A 17,500-nucleotide genomic window follows, 5' to 3' on the forward strand; every position below is an offset into this window, starting at 1 on the left:
ATGGAATACAGAATACTGCACACTCTCACTATGGAATACAGAATACGGCACACAATCACTATGGGTTACAGAATACTGCACACAATCACTATGGGATACAGAATACTGCACACAATCACTATGGAATACAGAATACTGTACACAATCACTATGGGTTACATAATACACTTACTGCAGATACTCTCCATGACTCTGGCATGTTACCATCTCAGTTTCTTAAAGGGGAACTATGCTGTTTTTTTAGCTTAATTTACCTTAACTTAACAGCTTCGGAGTCATTGGAATGGAAAGACTTTTTCTGGGACGAATGGTGGCCATCTTGTTTCCCCCTATAGCATCTGTGCATGGAAAAACCAGCCTTGCAACTTTGGGCCAGCGGGCCGCCGGCCTCAGACTCAGAGTTTTGCGGTCTCGCCATGTAACAAATTGCTTTACTGCACTACACACATACACGCTAGGGACCGGCTAGAACAAGGTAGCGATGGAGTTTCTCAGACATTCGTCACGGCAGAGCTAGCGAAAAGAAGCAGAAAGCGAGTAAACCGTTGTCGGAGGAACATGGGAAACAGGAAACGGCATGCTGACTGAGCGAGGAGTGACGTAAAATATATCCTCTGAAGCTGTAGGGGGAGCTCTGTAGAGAGAACTGCGAGCAAAAAGCGAGAAAAAACAGTGAAGAAATTGCCAAAACTGCATTGGGGGTCTTTAAATTGGGTGCTTCAACTTCTCATGGAATTAAATCCAGGCGCATGTCAGCAACATTGCATTTCTAATGATGGACATGATGTTCTAAATCTAATGTCATTTATAAAGCAAGCACACTGTGTTGCTTACCTGGTTGAATTTAACTGGCTATTTAATGTTACGATCTCTATGGTAAATGTGACCATGGAGAGTGTCTGCATTGAGTGTAGTCATACAGAAAACACACATACACATAAGAACTAGGGTTGCAAAGGGGCGGAAAATTAAGCTAGCAACACTGAAACCGCTGAACTGCCCAAGATACACAACGCCACTCAACAACAAAATCCAATTGGTTGGAACACTGACTATCAGTTTGTTCAGTTAGAATCCCAGAAAATGGTAAAACAAATAAAAATATAACGACACAACATCCCACACCAACCAAACCTTATAGATTATGTAAATTATATATAAGCTTAATCAGACAGATTAATCGTCCCATTACAGTTTATGCAAAATTACGTACACCCATTTGAATGAGGACAAAAGTGACGACCAGCCCATAACTGGGCAACTCTGTTTGCAAACTTCCCCCAGTTTCACACAAGTTATTCCCACATGAGATGACATTTTCACTGGGAATTTATTTTCCCCATGCACATGAACGCACCATAGGTTTCCTTTATGTAGCCTATGCTGATTGCTGTGTGCATGGGATTGACGTATGTGCAGGGTAGAAATTTGACTGAAATTGCATTAAATCAGGTTGTTTTAACTAATATTATTCTGCAAGATGGGGTTTTGTCCACTACATTTAAGTTCCCTGTTATAGACTAACTTGCCATATTAAAAATTCCCAGTTTATTCCCATTAATTCCCGTTTATTCCCGTTAATTTCCGTATACTCACGTTAATTCCCATGGAAAGTTTCCAACTTGGAAAATTCCCGGAATTTTGCAACCCTAATAAGAACACACACACATATAAACATCGTAGGTGCGATATGATATATTTCTCTTTATAGTGTTGCCTAATGTTTAGTTAAGGAGCAAATTTCACTTGGCTTCGAGCCTGTTTAAAACATGGGACTTATACTTTTAGTTAAAGAATAAATAGCTTGGCTATTTGCTCTTATATACTGCCTGTTGAATAAATAGCTTGGCTATTTGCTCTTATATACTGCCTGTTGCTTCTCATACGGAAAAGTATTTCTAAACACGATTAATTTAATGTTAGTTGGTTTATTTCCAGCCACAAATAATCACACAGCTAATTTAAGATTGGGTGACCCCCCCCCCCCCAATCACTGTAGGTGTTCTTCTAGCTTAGAAACCGTGTAACAAGACTTAGAGAACCTTTAAATGAATATCGGCCCAAAATATTGGCCAAATAGCGAGCATTGGCCATTCCAGTGGTAAGTGGTATTAGATATCAGTATTGGTATAAGCCCTTAAAAATGCATCTCGGTCGACCCCTTATGTGTGTGGGTGTGAGTGTGTATTCTTATGTGTGTGTTTGTTCTTACGTGTGTGTCTCTGTGTGTGTGTTCCCCTTTAGAGGAGTCTCCGCCCCCCCACTTCCTCACGGCCCGGGCTGGAGAGTCTGTGGTGCTTCCTTGTCATGTGACGCAGCCCAGGATTGTGATTGGCCAACAGACGTCTTACGTGGTGGAGTGGTTCAAAGCAGGCAACTCTATTCCCATATTCATCAGCTTCCGCTACTATCCCCCACATGTCGACCCAGACTATGCAGGTATACACACACGCACACACACACGCACGCACGCACGCACGCACGCACGCACACACACGCACGCACGCACGCACACACACACTCACACAAACACACACCCATGCAATCATTCATACTTATAACACACTCTCAACACATGCACTTATAACATCACTCACATACTGTACATGTCTCCTCTCCTCCTCTCCTCCCTTCTTCCTCTTCTCTTCCACTCATCCTTCTCTCCTCCTCCCCTCTTTCTCCTCCTCTCCCCCTCTCTTCTCCTCCTCACTCCTCCTCCTCTCCTCTCTTCCTCTCCTCTCCTCCTCACCTGCCTCCTCTCCTCTCCCCCTCTCCCCCCATCCTCTCCTCTCCTCCTCTCTCTCCCCCTATCCTCCTCCTCTCCCTCTCACTCCCCCTCCTCTCCTCTCCCCCTCTCCCCCCCCTCCTCTCCTCTCCCCCTCTCCCCTATCCTCCTCCTCTCCTCCTCTCCCCCTCCTCTCCTCTCCTCCTCTCTCCCCCCCATCCTCCTCTCCTCCTCTCTCCCCCCTATCCTCCTCCTCTCCTCCTCTCCCCCCCTCCTCTCCTCTCCTCCTCTCCTAGGTCGGGCCACTCTGCAGGGGAAGTCCTCTCTGCGGATTGACCGTGTGGCGGCGGAGGACCACGGCTGGTACGAGTGTAAGATCCTGGTGCTGGAGCAGCAATACGACGGCTTCCAGAACGGCAGCTGGGTCCACCTGACGGTCAACGGTGGGCAGCACAAACACACACATGCACGCACACACAAACACAAGCACACATGCACAGGCTGAGTGGCGTGTGCGCATGTGTGTGTGTCTGCGGCTGAAGTGTCAGAAGTTGCATTCAATATCATATGTATGTGTGGGACTGTTAGAGAGGGAACCATGTGTTAAAACTGCCACTCATCTCTGGTTGCCAAGACAACCACCAGCACACCTCAAGAGCCCCGATGATGCACTGTTGCCACAGTAACAGCTGCTGCCTGTTTCACACTTCACACACACACACACACACACACACACACACACACACACACACACACACACACACAGATGATGTCATCCTTTTTCCTCAAGAAGTGTGTGTGTGTGTGTGTGTGTGTGTGTGTGTGTGTGTGTGTATTATAATTATGCTATGGTAATCAGAATCCACACACTGTTGAATATTTTTGCACATTTTCTGACACATTCGCTCTCTTTCTCCCTTGTTTCTCTCCTTATCTCCCTCTCTCATGTCTCTCTCTTTCTCTCTCTCTCTCTCTCTATTCTCTCTCTCTCTCTCTATTCTTTTATCTCCTCTCCTGCTGCTTTCAGCATGCACTAGTGTGTGTGCATTTGTGTGTGTGTGTGTGTGTGTGTGCGCGTGTGTGTTTGTGTGTGGAGGGGTTGCCTCACTCAGTGCTAAGTGACAGACCGGAGCAGTGAGGATGGCCAGGAGTTGCTGGTTAGTTGTGAAGGACACACGTGCTGGGCGCTGCTTTGGCACGCTGGGCAATCAGTAGACATCAGTATGCTCTGCATCTCTCCTCTAAGGTGCACACACCTGCAGTTTAGGAAGGTCATATCCTGTACACCACACATTGTGTGTGTGTGTGTGTGTGTGTGTGTGTGTGTGTGTGTGTGTGTGTGTGTGTGTGTGTGTGACAGGGAGCCTCACACATTAAAGCTCAGTGACAGATCCAGGAATGTGTGTGTATGTGTGTCTGTGTGCGTGTGTGTGTGTGTGCACATACCTGTGTTTGTATCTGCGTGTGTGTGAGAGTGTGTGTTTGTGTATGTGTGTGTGTGTGTGTGTGTGTGTGTGTGTGTGTGTGTGTGTGTGTGTACCTCCCAGTACCCCATGGCTAATGCTGTATCATTTCCTTCCTTCATTCACCCCTCTCACTGAGGATGTCTAAACTCCTAGCGTGCTGTCCTACTACACGCCCGCTGGTTTCCAATCAGGTCACAGAATTCCTCTCACGGAATGACCTCCTTGATCCCAGTTAGTGTTGTCACGATACCAAAATTATGACTTTGATACGATACCTGCCATAAATATCACGATGCTCGATACTGAAGCGATACTACGGCAAAATCCTAAGATATCTGGAAAAGAAAGGACTCATACCTCCTCCAAGTGTATTGAGTCATTTGTGTTGAATTCGGTGCACTTTTGTAGTGTGCAGGTCAATTCTGGGTTCTAAACTTCTAAACTTCCTACATAATTATTATTTTTTATAGTCAGTAAAATAGTAGGCCTACTTTGTATGACTAAGTCCTTTATTGTTTGTTATAGTTCATTTACATTGTGTTGTGTTTTGGCAATAAAGTAGCTTTAAATAGTCAAACTAGGCTAGATCAAGGTCAGTGTTGAAATTACTGCATGCAAATCACTGAAGGCTATGCAGAGGGGGCTAATCTTTAGGCCATCTTATGTATAGTCTAGTATAGTCTAGTCTTCTTTGCGCCCAGTGTACAAGTACGACGTTCCAACCACTCAGGTCTTCGTTAGATAGGCCTACACCATTACCTGTTGCATGCATTCCTACATTACGTCTATTTCTTTGATAACATGATTTGCTCACATAACAATAAGCCGCTATTATTATTAGGACTCAACACGCTTTGGTGGTATTATATGCTGTGGGCTTTAATTAGCGCATTTCGGGTAGCCTATCCTACATCTGGGCAATAATTATTGAACAAATTGCAATCTACATGCCATGACAAATATCACCAGTAGTACTGACTGAACATGAAATAGATTGTTTACAAGTTATGGTAATGTTATTCTGGCATGAACATTGCGCTTTCATCACGTTAGCACCCTATGATTACAGCTCTGTTATGTCTCGTCAAAATGATTACAGCTTGTTATGTCACGTCAAAATTGATGAAGGAAGGTTCGCTTTATCCCAGAGAACCATACTCGTTTCACTTAGCCTAGACTTAAACAGAAGAGAAGAACTTGGCACTAACCATGTAGTCGTGTTTTCTATAGCATATTCGTTAACCTGTTGTTCTTTGAACTCTTTACATTTTTTGGGATATGTCTGCGAGGTGTTTAGCCAAGTTCCATGCGTAGCCTACTGCTTTAAAATGACTTTGAAACATATTTTACAAACGGGCCTCTGTGTACCTGATGGCTTGCCTTCACTATTCGCGATGTATTCGAAATTAGTTCCAGATTTCACATTTGTTTTATCCACAAGGATGAGGACTGTCGCGAAAGACTATGTAGACGTTGCCTGCGTAGGCTACTCACTCACTCGGAGCTGCCTGCTTGACACGCCCACTTGCCTAGATGCGTGCAAGGAGCAGTGAGAGCAGCAGTTCACAGACACTGAACGTTATTATTTTAACAAAGTATCGATTCTAAAAACGTCGGAAATCGTATTGTTTTTTGCGTGAAGGCATCGTGATACCTTTTTAGTATCGATACTAGTGTTAATTTTGTCACCTATTTTTAATTTAGTCTTAGTCTTAGTCTTGTGACGAAATGTCCTTTTTAGTCTTTGTCATATTTAGTCATTCAAATATCATTTTTGTTAATCAAGTTTTAGTCGACTAAAAGTCTCGTCATTTTAGTCTAGTTTTAGTCAAAAGAAAACTAAAGGTATCTTAGTCTTTTTAGTCAGTTTTAGTCAAAACATTTTAGTCTTTTTTTTATGACAAATTATTTCTGATTACCATTTGAGTCAAATAGTTGTAGCGATCTCACCCTCAGACAAGATTCACCTTTGGCCAGGACGGCCATTTATTGGCACAGAAAGACTCATACGTACACAGACACAATCAGACTACATAGGGCAACACAGGGGTAGTCTCAGCCGCACATGTAACACACAACAAGGGTTTAACACACACATCAACTTCTTCTTCTTGCCAGCCGCGGACACTTCCGCGACATCAGCCGGGGCCGCTTCCTTCCTCCTCAATCCTCCGCAGTGGCGAGCTCAGCGAGCTGGCTAGTCCTTAAAAGGACCATTGGAACATCTGCTGAGCTTCGCCGCCATCTTGCTGTTCTGGCCTTCTTCTCCATCTTGATCTGGCGTAGATCTTCGCGCCCCAGGAGGGGCACATCCCACTTCTGACACCAATGTAGCGATCTCACCCTCAGACAAGATTCACCTTTGGCCAGGACGGCCATTTATTGGCACAGAAAGACTCATACGTACACACAATCAGACAACTACATAGGGCAACACAGGGGTAGTCTCAGCCGCACATGTAACACACAACAAGGGTTTAACACACACATCAACACGAGGATAAACACATGAGGTACAACCAAAGAGACTAACAGGCTAACAAATACACAACATGGTACACGCAACTACAACTATTATAATCGACATTACACATTCTAGCATTCACTCGCACTGCATTCTGGGAGACACTCATTCAACGTTAGACATGTACATCCACCGACGCTACATAGTGTTTCACTCATTTCAATTTTCCAAAAATATTGTGTGTCCACAGAGCTACTCGTCTGTTATAATTACTCTGATTTTTTGTCAGTCACTACAGTATGTTTACATGCACAGGTAAGTCAAGCTACAGTTATAGCTCGGCTGGGATTTGACCATAGAACCGCAAGCAGACGTGGTAAAATATAATATAGATGAGTTGTTTGCAATATTGAACCAACTTGTATGTAAATCCAAACAGTTCTGCAACACTGTCTATGTAAGATATGCTAGTTTAAATCGTATGAATCCTCTGACACAATAAGCAAAGTGCAAAGACGATAAGCAAGGTGGTTCAGTGAGTAGGCCTATTGTGTAGACTAATATACTGTTGAAGTAGGTCTAATATTTTTTTTTTTTTTTTTAGCTAGGGTTAGTTAAGTGGTCCTTCGTCTGAAAAAGTTTGAGAAGTCGTAGACCCAAGTATTAATGTTTTACTCCGCCACGCTAGATGGTGATATGCGCCCAAACGCAACACATTCCCCAAACAAACTCTCCATCTAGCCATAGCTAACTTGCTAGCGAACTTTCCATATTAGCTTACTTGCTAGCAAACTTTGCATCATCAGTCTAACTAGTTAAATAGTTGACATTACATGCTGAACATTTTCGTATGGACATTCTGGGGGATGTTAATTTGAATAAGAGAAGCTTCAACTTCTGGGTATGTAGCATTGTGGCATAAAGCTTAGGTAGTTAGCTTAACTCTGGCAGAAATCTCCGGTGTTCTTGTTCCATGTAGTTTCGTGTTGCCATAGACTGTTCTATATATACAGTCTATGCGTGTTGCAGCCAAAGATTTTTAAGGCGGAGCAAGATATTTCATCAGGAGCCACTTCCGGGAACCCAGATCGCACGAGGGGGGGGGGGGGGGTCATAATCCCCCTTTATGCAGAGCAAAGGCAGCGACTGCTCCATTGAAGTCTATGGGCATAGCTCAGAATTTTACCACATATGTTAAGGTCTTGGTTCTATAGAGAGAATTTCAGGCACGTTTTCATGATCCTCAAACCCTTCTGAACATTTCAGGTACATTTTTAGCATTTTTGAGCATTCCAGTCTGGAGAAAATCGACTTTATATCAGGTGTGCGCCGGTTATTTATGCCGCTGCTGTTGGCCGGTTGCAACGTACGCTCATCAATACGTCATCGACACGCTTCTTTATGCAGACAGGATTCGATCCCCATTTCGCGCCCATAGACATGAACTACGACGAAGTATCTTGCTCCGCCTTAACAATCTTTGTTGCAGCGACAGGGTTGCAGCAACAGCACGTAGACTAGCCTACAGGAGCATGAACTCATTCGGAATATTTTGAAAACGTAACAGCTAGATATTCTGTCTTCTCATTTTGTAGACGAAAATGAAGAGAGATTTTATCTTAGGTTATGTTTCATCTCACAGCCTTGCCACAGGGGTGCCCCAAGGCTCAGTATTGGGGCCCCTTCATCTCACAGCCTTGCCACAGGGGTGCCCCAAGGCTCAGTGTTGGGGCCCCTTCATCTCACCGCTTTGCCACAGGGGTGCCCCAAGGCTCAGTGTTGGGGCCACTTCTCTTTGCCATGTGTACCACCTGACTCAGCCCGATTATTCATTGGTATGGCTTCTCTCGCTGCTACACAGATGATACACTAGTCTATCCATATGGATGAAGGAACATAACCTCAAACTAAACGTCTCTAAGACCGAACTGATGGTATTTCTAGCCAGACAAACTATACACCACCACATCAACATCAACATTGACTCCTTAACTCTTGCTCCTACCAAAGTTGCGAGAATCTTGGGTGTCATGATTGATGACCAGCTGACATTCTCTGACCATTTTGCCTCTGTCGCCTGGTCGCAATGCTTCGCACTATTCAATACTTAATCCAACCCGCCACCCAGCTCTTGGTAAAGACCATGGTTTTCTCTCACCTTGACTTCTGCTACACTCCAACGAGCCCTCCCGGCTTAGGTGGTGAAACCGCTACAGATGGTCCAGAATGGGGTGGCAACTGGTGCTAAAAATGGCACTTTACCCTGCTGTGCATTGAGCTCCACTGGCTATCCTTAGCTGTCCACATCAAATTCAAGTCAATAATGCTCGCCTACAAAGGGGTTGCTGGGTCTGCTCCCTCTTACTTAAATGCTCTCATCAAGGCTTATGTTACCCAAAGAACCTCATCTGGTATGCTGTCCCTACACAGAGCAAGGGAGTCCCTCTCTATCTTCAAGAAGCTTTTGAACACACCTATAGCTGATGATACACGGGCCAAGTTATTGAGCAATGTTGCTTGACAGTGTTCCTTATTAATGTGGTTCTGGCACATTCCTATTGATATGGGTATTGATTTCTTTTCTGGAGAAGTTTAATCATCAGTAGGCAAATTGTCATGACCATCCAATCAGAATAAATGGAACTGGTTATGTGGTTGCCCAGCAACATTGCTCAAAACGTTGCCCCATGTATCATCACCTTAACAGGCACTTACCATGCACCTCCTTTCTCACCTTCTGCCTCCCCCTATATATATATCTTTTAGTTATATAGCTTTTAGTGCTATAGCTTTTAGTGATACAGCTTTTAGTGATCTTGTAGTTATATAGCTTTTAGTCCTATATACTCATATCTCCTATATCCTTGTATCCTCACTAAGTCACTCTGGACAACAGCGTCTGCTAAATTAATAGATGTAAATGTGTTTTGAGGTTTGTATGTCAGTGAGACTGTATGTACAGTATGCACCTCTGAGTGTGTGTTTGTATGTTTGTGTGTATCACTTGGTGTGTGTGTTTGTGTGTGTGTTTGTGTGTGTGTGTGCTGGTTTTATTAGATATGGAATCAGATAAATCCGATTCTTTAATCAATGTACAACCTCTCTCCTCCTCCCTCTGTCTACCCCAATCTCTCTGTCTCTCTATTGTACTCTCACTCTTCCTCTCCTTCCATCTCTTTCTCCCTTTCTATCCTACTCTCTCTTCCTTCCTTCTCTCTCTTTCTTACACTCTCTCTATCCTACCCCCCCCCCCCCCACCCCAGCCCCTCCCTCGTTTCGTCAGACTCCGCCCCAGTATGTGGAAACTCAGGAGGGCATCAGTGTCACTCTCACCTGCGTTGCCAATGGCAACCCCACACCCACTGTCAGCTGGCTTCGAGAAGGGAAAGTTATCCATGGCAACGGGAAGTATAAGGTGTGTGTCTGTGTATGTGTAAGCTCTTTAAATGAAGTGCATTTGGCTTCACACACAGTACATTTGAACACGCACACACACACACAGGGCAGACGGCGCTCTCCCTTGATAAATAGGAGTCAAAAGATGTATAAAAAACGTGTTTTGGCACATTTTAGTTTAACAATGAAAACAATGGGCAAAAAGCTAATTAAGTCTGAGGTAAAAAAAAATGAACAAAAACATAATTACTGGCGCCCCTATTTTAAATTATTTTTAAAACCTCCCTTCACCAGTAAAATAGTTTTTATTCTTCTCATAAAGTTGTAGAATACAAAGCAGGCGAGTTGAGAGCAGAATATGTCCAATTAGTCCAGATTCTTCGGTCCTCTCTTGAGCATGCATGGGGTTGTGTACGCCAAACCCACCTTTAAGGTTTGTTGGCAAAAACCTCTTTTTTTCTGACCCCAGAAAACTGGGACGATTCTAGGCAAAGTCCCAGTAACATGTAGCAACTCCATCCATTTCCATCTGTAGTGAAATGTTCTTTTTCCTGGCATACCTTTCAAATAATCTGTGTGCATAGTTCTGATCCTTAGAGATGTTTTTCTTCTCTTCCCTTGTTGGCTATTCCCCTCATCATTTTCATTGTAAAACTGCCAAAATGCTAAAAGATAATTTTTAAAAACTCTTTTTAATCATGACCAGGGGTGCATATCAATGTAGAGGGCATTGATAAAATATATGCATAATCATAGTTTTTGCAAAAAAATAATTTTGTTCAGTGTGTGTAACTATTTTGTAAATGGTTATTTTGTGTGTATATGTTCTGTGTGTGTATGTGTGTGTGTGTCTTGCAGGTGACCGATGGAAGTTTGACCTTTACAGCTGTCACCAGGGAAGACAGAGGAGGCTACAGTTGCCGTGCCTACAGTCTCCAAGGGGAGGCTATACACACCACCCGACTGCTGGTACAAGGTGTGTGAGACAGAGAAAGAGAGAAATTGAGGTTGGAATTGAGGTGTGTGTGTGACAGTGAGAGTGATTGAAATAGAGGCAGAAAGAGATAAAGAAGCCATGTGCATGTGTGTGAGTGTGTTTATTTTTGTTTATTGTTGTGTGTGTGATTAAATATCTACTTTCTCCTCACACACACACTTTTTCTGTCTCTCTCTATCAGGTCCTCCGTTCATCATCTCTCCCCCAGAGAATGTCACACTCAACGTATCCCAAGATGCATTGTTCACCTGTCAGTCCGAGGCGTATCCTGGCAACCTGACCTACACCTGGTCCTTGGGTGAAGAAAATGTCTTTTTCAAGAAGTGAGTCATGATTGCTTATTGTCTTCCTCTAACAGACACACATACATGTATGCACACGCACACACACACACCATGCTCTCTCACACACACGCACACACACACCAGTTTCCTCTACCCCTCATTCCTTATGTTCTGTCTTTCTCCAGCGGTCTGAAGAGGCGGGTCAGCATCTTGATTGACGGTTCATTGATTGTTTCCCGGGTAATCCCCGAGGATGCTGGGAAATACACCTGTCGCCCTAGCAACGGGCTTGGCACTGCCCCCTCTGCCTCTGCCTACCTGAGTGTGCAGTGTAAGTGTGTGTGTGTGTGTGTGTGTGTGTGTATTAGTGTTAATTTCGTCAGATGAGACGAGAGGAAATATGTTCGTCAACAACCTTTTTTTTCATGACTAAGACGAGACGATGACGAGACGGCAGTAATGTCCTGAAACACTGACTAAGACTATCTTAAGATGCATTATTGTTGACGAAAAAAGACGAGACTAAAATGTTTTGCATGAAATAAAAACTAAGATAAAATCTCTCTTCATTTTCGTCTACAAAATGAGAAGACTAGAGAAGAGAAGAATATCTAGCTGTTACGTTTTCAAAATATTCCGAATGAGTTCATACGCAACAGCTTTCCTGTAGGCTAGTCTACGTGCTGTTGCTGCAACCCTGTGGCTGCAACACGAAACTACATGGAACAAGAACACTGGAGATTTCTGCCAGAGTTAGCAAGCTAACTACTTAAGCTTTATGTCACAATGCTACATACCCAGAAGTTAGCTAAAACCCTAGCTAAAAAAAAAAAAAGATTAGACCTACTTCAACAGTAGCCTATAATTAGTCTACACAATAGGCCTACTCACTGAACCACCTTGCTTATTGTCTTTGCACTTTGCTTATTGTGTGGATTCATACTGTATGATTTAATATGACTGGCATATTTACATACAAGTTGGTTCAATATTGCAAACAACTCATCTATATTATATTTTACCACGTCTGCTCGCGGACCACTTGGGATAGCTTGCGGACCACCAGTGATCCCCGGACCACACTTTAAGAAACACTGGTCTACGAATGACAGTGGTCCAGTCAAATCTTTTACTGTCTATGGTCAAATCCCAGCCGAGCTATAACTGTAGCTCAACTTACCTGTGCATGTAAACATACTGACTGACAAAAAATCAGAATGAGTAATTATAACAGACGAGTAGCCCTGTGGACACACAATATTGTTGGAAAATTGAGATGTGTGAAACACTATTTGACTCAAATGGTAATCAGAAATAATTTGTTATAAAAAAAAAGACTAAAATGTGTTGACTAAAACTGACTAAGACTAAGATACCTTTAGTTTTCTTTTGACTAAAACTAGACTAAAATGACGAGACTTTTAGTCGACTAAAACTTGACTAAAAAAAATGATATTTGAATGACTAAATATGACAAAGACTAAAAAGGACATTTCGTCACAAGACTAAGACTAAGACTAAATTAAAAATAGGTGACACAATTAACACTAGTGTGTATGTGAATGTTTCTAAATAGTTGTGTTTTGTTTTTGGGAGACTACGGGATGTGAGTTTAAATGTATGTGTATGTGTTTGTGTTTGTGTGTGTGTTCGTGTGTGTGTGTGTGTGTGTGTGTGTGTGTGTTTCAGACCCTGCACGTGTGGTCAACATGCCGTCTGTCATTTACGGTGCTCTTGGTTACCATGGATATCTCCGCTGCCCGGCCGATGCTAACCCACCTGTTAACAAGGTGTCCTGGAGACGAGACGGCCTACCGCTACGCGTCGAAAAGGTGTGTGTGTGTGTGTGTGTCGCTATTCTACAAGTGTGTGGTGTGCCTGCCGCTACACATCGACAAGGTGTGCATAGGTGTGGGTGTGTGTGTGCAGCTGATAGCGTATGCCTCTGTATGTCTCATGTTTGTGTGTGTGTGTGTGTGTGTGTGTGCAGCTGAAAGCATATGCCTATGTATGTCTCATGGTTGTGCGTGTGCATGTGTGTGTGTGTGTGTGTGTGCTGGTGTCCTGTAGCATCCTGGCTGGACCCAGATGGCTGATGGGAACATCTTGATTGCTGAGGTGACGGAAGACATGCTGGGGACATACACCTGCACGCCTTACAATGTGCTCGGAAGCACCGGCCAGTCACGAGCTGCTACGCTGGTGCTTAAGGTACACACACACACACACACACACACACACACACACACACATGCTGAGGTTCTCCAGTTCCTTTAAGTGTAATGATCTAGTATTTTGCCCTAATATGTGTATCTATGTGTGTGTGTGTGTCTGTGTGTGTGTGTGTGTGTGTAGGATCCTCCCAAATTCCTGGCGGTGCCAGCAGGAGAGTACCGACAGGAAGTTGGACGGGAGGTGGTTGTTCCCTGTGAAGCCGACACCAATATTACCTGGAGAAAGGTACGCCCACATACACAAACACCACATACACAAACCACACATACACACATACACATACACAGACACCACATACACAAACCCCACATACACAGACACCACGCACACACATACACACACATACACAAACACCACATACACACATACACAGACACCACGCACACACATATACACACACCCACATATACACAAAATACACACATACACAAACACCACATACACATATACACACCCACATACACACATACACTCTCAAAGAAAGTTTACATTTGTATAAATGCTTTTTTGGGTTGTTTGTGTGTGTGTGTGTGTGTGTGTGTGTATTCCCTCAGGTCGGACTCCCTTCTCATCACCAGCATGTCGTCCTCCCCCACGGAAGTTTACACATCCTGTCTCTCGCCAAAGAGGATCATGGGATATGGGAGTGTGTGGCCACCAACGAGGCGACCAGCATTACTGCCAGCACCAAGCTGCTCGTGTCTGGTGAGTGTGTGTGTGTGTGTGTGTGGTACTGCCAGCACCAAGTTCCTTGTGTATGTGTGTGTGTGTGTGTGAGGGGAGTACTGTTCCTATCATAGTGCTTGCATCTGGTGTGTGAGTGTGTGTATTTAGCCTCCTCTCTCTCAGATGAGGCTAAATAGATCTACAGAATGAAACCGCTATTAACAGCACGTGTGTATATGTGTATTTATTTGTGTGTGTGTGTGTGTGTGTGTGTGTGTGTGTGTATGTATGTGTGTGTGTGTGTGTGTGTGTGTGTGTGTGTGTGTGTGTGTATGTGTGTGTGTGTGTGTGTGTGTGTGTGTGTGTGTGTGTATGTATGTATGTGTGTGTGTGTGTGTGTGTGTGTGTGTGTGTGTGTGTGTGTGTGTGTGTGTATGTGTGTTACAGGCACAACCCCCCACGCCCCTCTGGATATCCATGTTGCCGTCACGGCGAGTGCAGCCAATGTCTCCTGGGAGCCGGGATACAACGGAGGGTTTGAACAAACCTTCACCGTCTGGTAGGATAGCAGGAGTTACCATCAAACTACAAAACAAACACTCTAACTAAACATGGCAAGCTAAACTAGGAAAATCATCAAAGCCAAAATATTATAATCAAACTAGAAAACAAACACTCTAACTAAACATGCCAAACTAAACTAGGAAAACCATCAAAGCCAATTCATCATGATCAAACTAGAAAACAAACTGTATTGGACTGCATTTTGGGTGGAGCCCATACGGTTGATTGACAGAAACTAACCTCACCCCTCCTCTGCCTCCTACTGTAGAAGATGTAAACATCCTCCACAATCAGACGTCCCTGAGGGGTATTTCACAAAACCTAGATAAGGAATTAAGCTGGGATTTTTTGGTTTTCCTGGATGAATTTAGCCTTGACTTGGTTCCACAAAAGAGATGGCCCATAAGTTTCCATGGGGATTTATTCTCTGCACCTAGCCTGGTCCTGACCTGGCTAACAGCCAAGCTAAGTTAATTTTAAAGGTAATTATGTTGTCTTATTGGTTCAGATAGCTGTCATTCGAATCAGACCTCCGTGCTAATTTTTAACTTGCTAAATGTACTGTATTTGCTCGCAAAACAAAACAGATTGTTCTCCTACTACCATATGGTTATTATTTTAATTGTGATAGCCTTAGTTTTGGTGCTTTTCTCACATCACTATAAACATTTGCACAGCAGTTAGTGCATTTCTCAAAACAATTAGTGCAAACTGCAAAACGTAGTGGATAACCTGCAAAAGCACGTCACTTGCTCAAAATGGATAGTCCATTCCTTAAAAGCAAGTATTTATGTCAATGAAACTGCCAGTGTCATCAAAATGAGAAGTCTTGACACCATCGTTTATGAACAAGATAGTCAAATGGCTTTGTCATGTTTTCATTATGACAGTTTATGCTCTCAGGGCCAGATGTACGTACATTTGCGAACGTAGAGTTATCAGCGCCATGGACACACTGCAGATTGCGAACGCTGTCAGACCCAAGTTTCCGTCGTATTTATCAATCGTTTAATCCTTAGTGTAAACTGCGCCTTTCTCTGCCTTTCTACAAGCGCAACCTTTCTCTGCCTACATACAAGCGCAGTTGAATGAAGTTACTGTAACATAGGCCTAGGTACTCATTGTTTGCTTATTTTGTTGATAGACGTTTTATGAATAGCCTACTGTAGTTGATTGGAAGTGGAGGGGCAAGTTTTCAAGGGTGTTTTCAACTATAATATAAAGTTATATCAATGTGCATCTTTGCAGTGGTAAGCGCTTTCTTATTGACGTTGCGTGCCAACACAAGGAAGCACTCACACGTGGGTGCATACGTAAATTTGCATTCAGTTGGTCTACCACGCCTACTCCTGCTGTTTTACAGAAATAGCCATGATTCCCCATTCCCAAAAGGACAACTTTACTTCATTGTTGTCTATATCAAAAGCGGTTGTTCACTTTGTGTGAATGACGCTATTTTCCGTGTCTTTTTTATTCCAACCGGGAGTTCTATGGGGCAGAAACGAGAACGCACACACATTCTGAATTACTTACACCTGGCTTGACATAGTTGCTCCTACTCATCTTGGATTGGCGTTAGTGAAAACGAGTGAAACTATGAAAATCATCAAAGACAATTTGGCAAAATCAAACTACAAAACAAACACTTTAATTCAATATGACAAACCTAAACTCGGAAAAATATAAAAGAATATTGACCAAAATCAAACTATCTCTAACAAGCACTCTAATTGAAGTGATACACAAACACACACACACACACACACACACATATACCCACGCACAAGGTGTAATGAGTCTGTGTGCATGGATTCCAACATCAATATGATTAATAATATATATATAATAGATATAATAGAATTTATGAAAATATTGATGTCTTTCAATGTGTACAAATGGATGTGTGTGTGTGTTTTGTGTGTGTTTTGTGTGTGTGTGTGTGTGTGTGTGTGTGTGTGTGTGTGTATGCACTCTGGCCAGGATCAAGAGGGAGAGTCTGGGAGCCCATGATTGGTTGTCGCTCCCGGTAACGGTGAAGGGTCAGCACTGGTTACTGCTGAAGGGTCTGCAGCCAGAGACGATCTACGAGTTCAGCATCCTGTCCAGCAACAAGATGGGCACAGGACGCTTCAGTGAAGTAGTCACTGCCAGCACTCTAGGTACACACACACACACACACACACACACACACACACACACACACACAATTGGTAATGACGGTTAAAAGTGATTAGGGCAGAGGCGAGAGACACGTATGGAGCACAGCTGAAGACGCACTGTCATATAAGCAACTCCTCTGCAGGATAAATGTTTTTTTTTATTCAGTCATTTGAGCAATATTAGGGTAAGTGTTGCTTTTTCCAGCCTATGTTTTCGATGGTAACCCATTGTCAGTCAATAGTGAAAGTAACTGCATATAACTGTCTTGTCGTTGACTGACACCATGGTGAAGTTAGTTTCACTTTGGCAATGAGTTCAAATAATAGAGGAGTGCAAATGCATGAAAGCTATGCTAGGTTTTAGTAAAGCATGGTTTAGTGGAATGACTATTCCATACAGTCTCGCAAGCAGCCTCCTTCAAATGCGCCGTTGAATGTCAAAATACCGATGCATTTATTTTACATTGCGCTTTGCGTCGTTAAAGGGAATGACAGATGTCATTCTCATTGGTTTAAATGATGTTACGCCCCAAACACACCCATG

General features: G+C 43.3%; 1 protein-coding gene across 1 annotated transcript in view; it reads left to right on the plus strand.

Moving 5' to 3' along the window:
- igsf9bb (immunoglobulin superfamily, member 9Bb) overlaps nucleotides 1-17,500 on the plus strand; it is a 35,369-nt gene that overhangs the window by 4,566 nt on the left and 13,303 nt on the right. Inside the window, exons 2-13 of the mRNA XM_042091501.1 lie at nucleotides 2,245-2,439; nucleotides 3,022-3,168; nucleotides 9,919-10,070; nucleotides 10,910-11,027; nucleotides 11,230-11,371; nucleotides 11,518-11,663; nucleotides 13,022-13,164; nucleotides 13,403-13,543; nucleotides 13,688-13,792; nucleotides 14,122-14,272; nucleotides 14,681-14,792; nucleotides 16,778-16,956. Of these exons, the coding sequence (XP_041947435.1) occupies nucleotides 2,245-2,439; nucleotides 3,022-3,168; nucleotides 9,919-10,070; nucleotides 10,910-11,027; nucleotides 11,230-11,371; nucleotides 11,518-11,663; nucleotides 13,022-13,164; nucleotides 13,403-13,543; nucleotides 13,688-13,792; nucleotides 14,122-14,272; nucleotides 14,681-14,792; nucleotides 16,778-16,956 (1,731 nt within the window). The remainder of the gene's footprint in view (nucleotides 1-2,244; nucleotides 2,440-3,021; nucleotides 3,169-9,918; nucleotides 10,071-10,909; nucleotides 11,028-11,229; nucleotides 11,372-11,517; nucleotides 11,664-13,021; nucleotides 13,165-13,402; nucleotides 13,544-13,687; nucleotides 13,793-14,121; nucleotides 14,273-14,680; nucleotides 14,793-16,777; nucleotides 16,957-17,500) is intronic.

Source organism: Alosa sapidissima, chromosome 5 (genome assembly GCF_018492685.1).
Source record: "Alosa sapidissima isolate fAloSap1 chromosome 5, fAloSap1.pri, whole genome shotgun sequence".
NCBI classification, from domain to species: Eukaryota; Metazoa; Chordata; class Actinopteri; order Clupeiformes; family Clupeidae; genus Alosa; species Alosa sapidissima.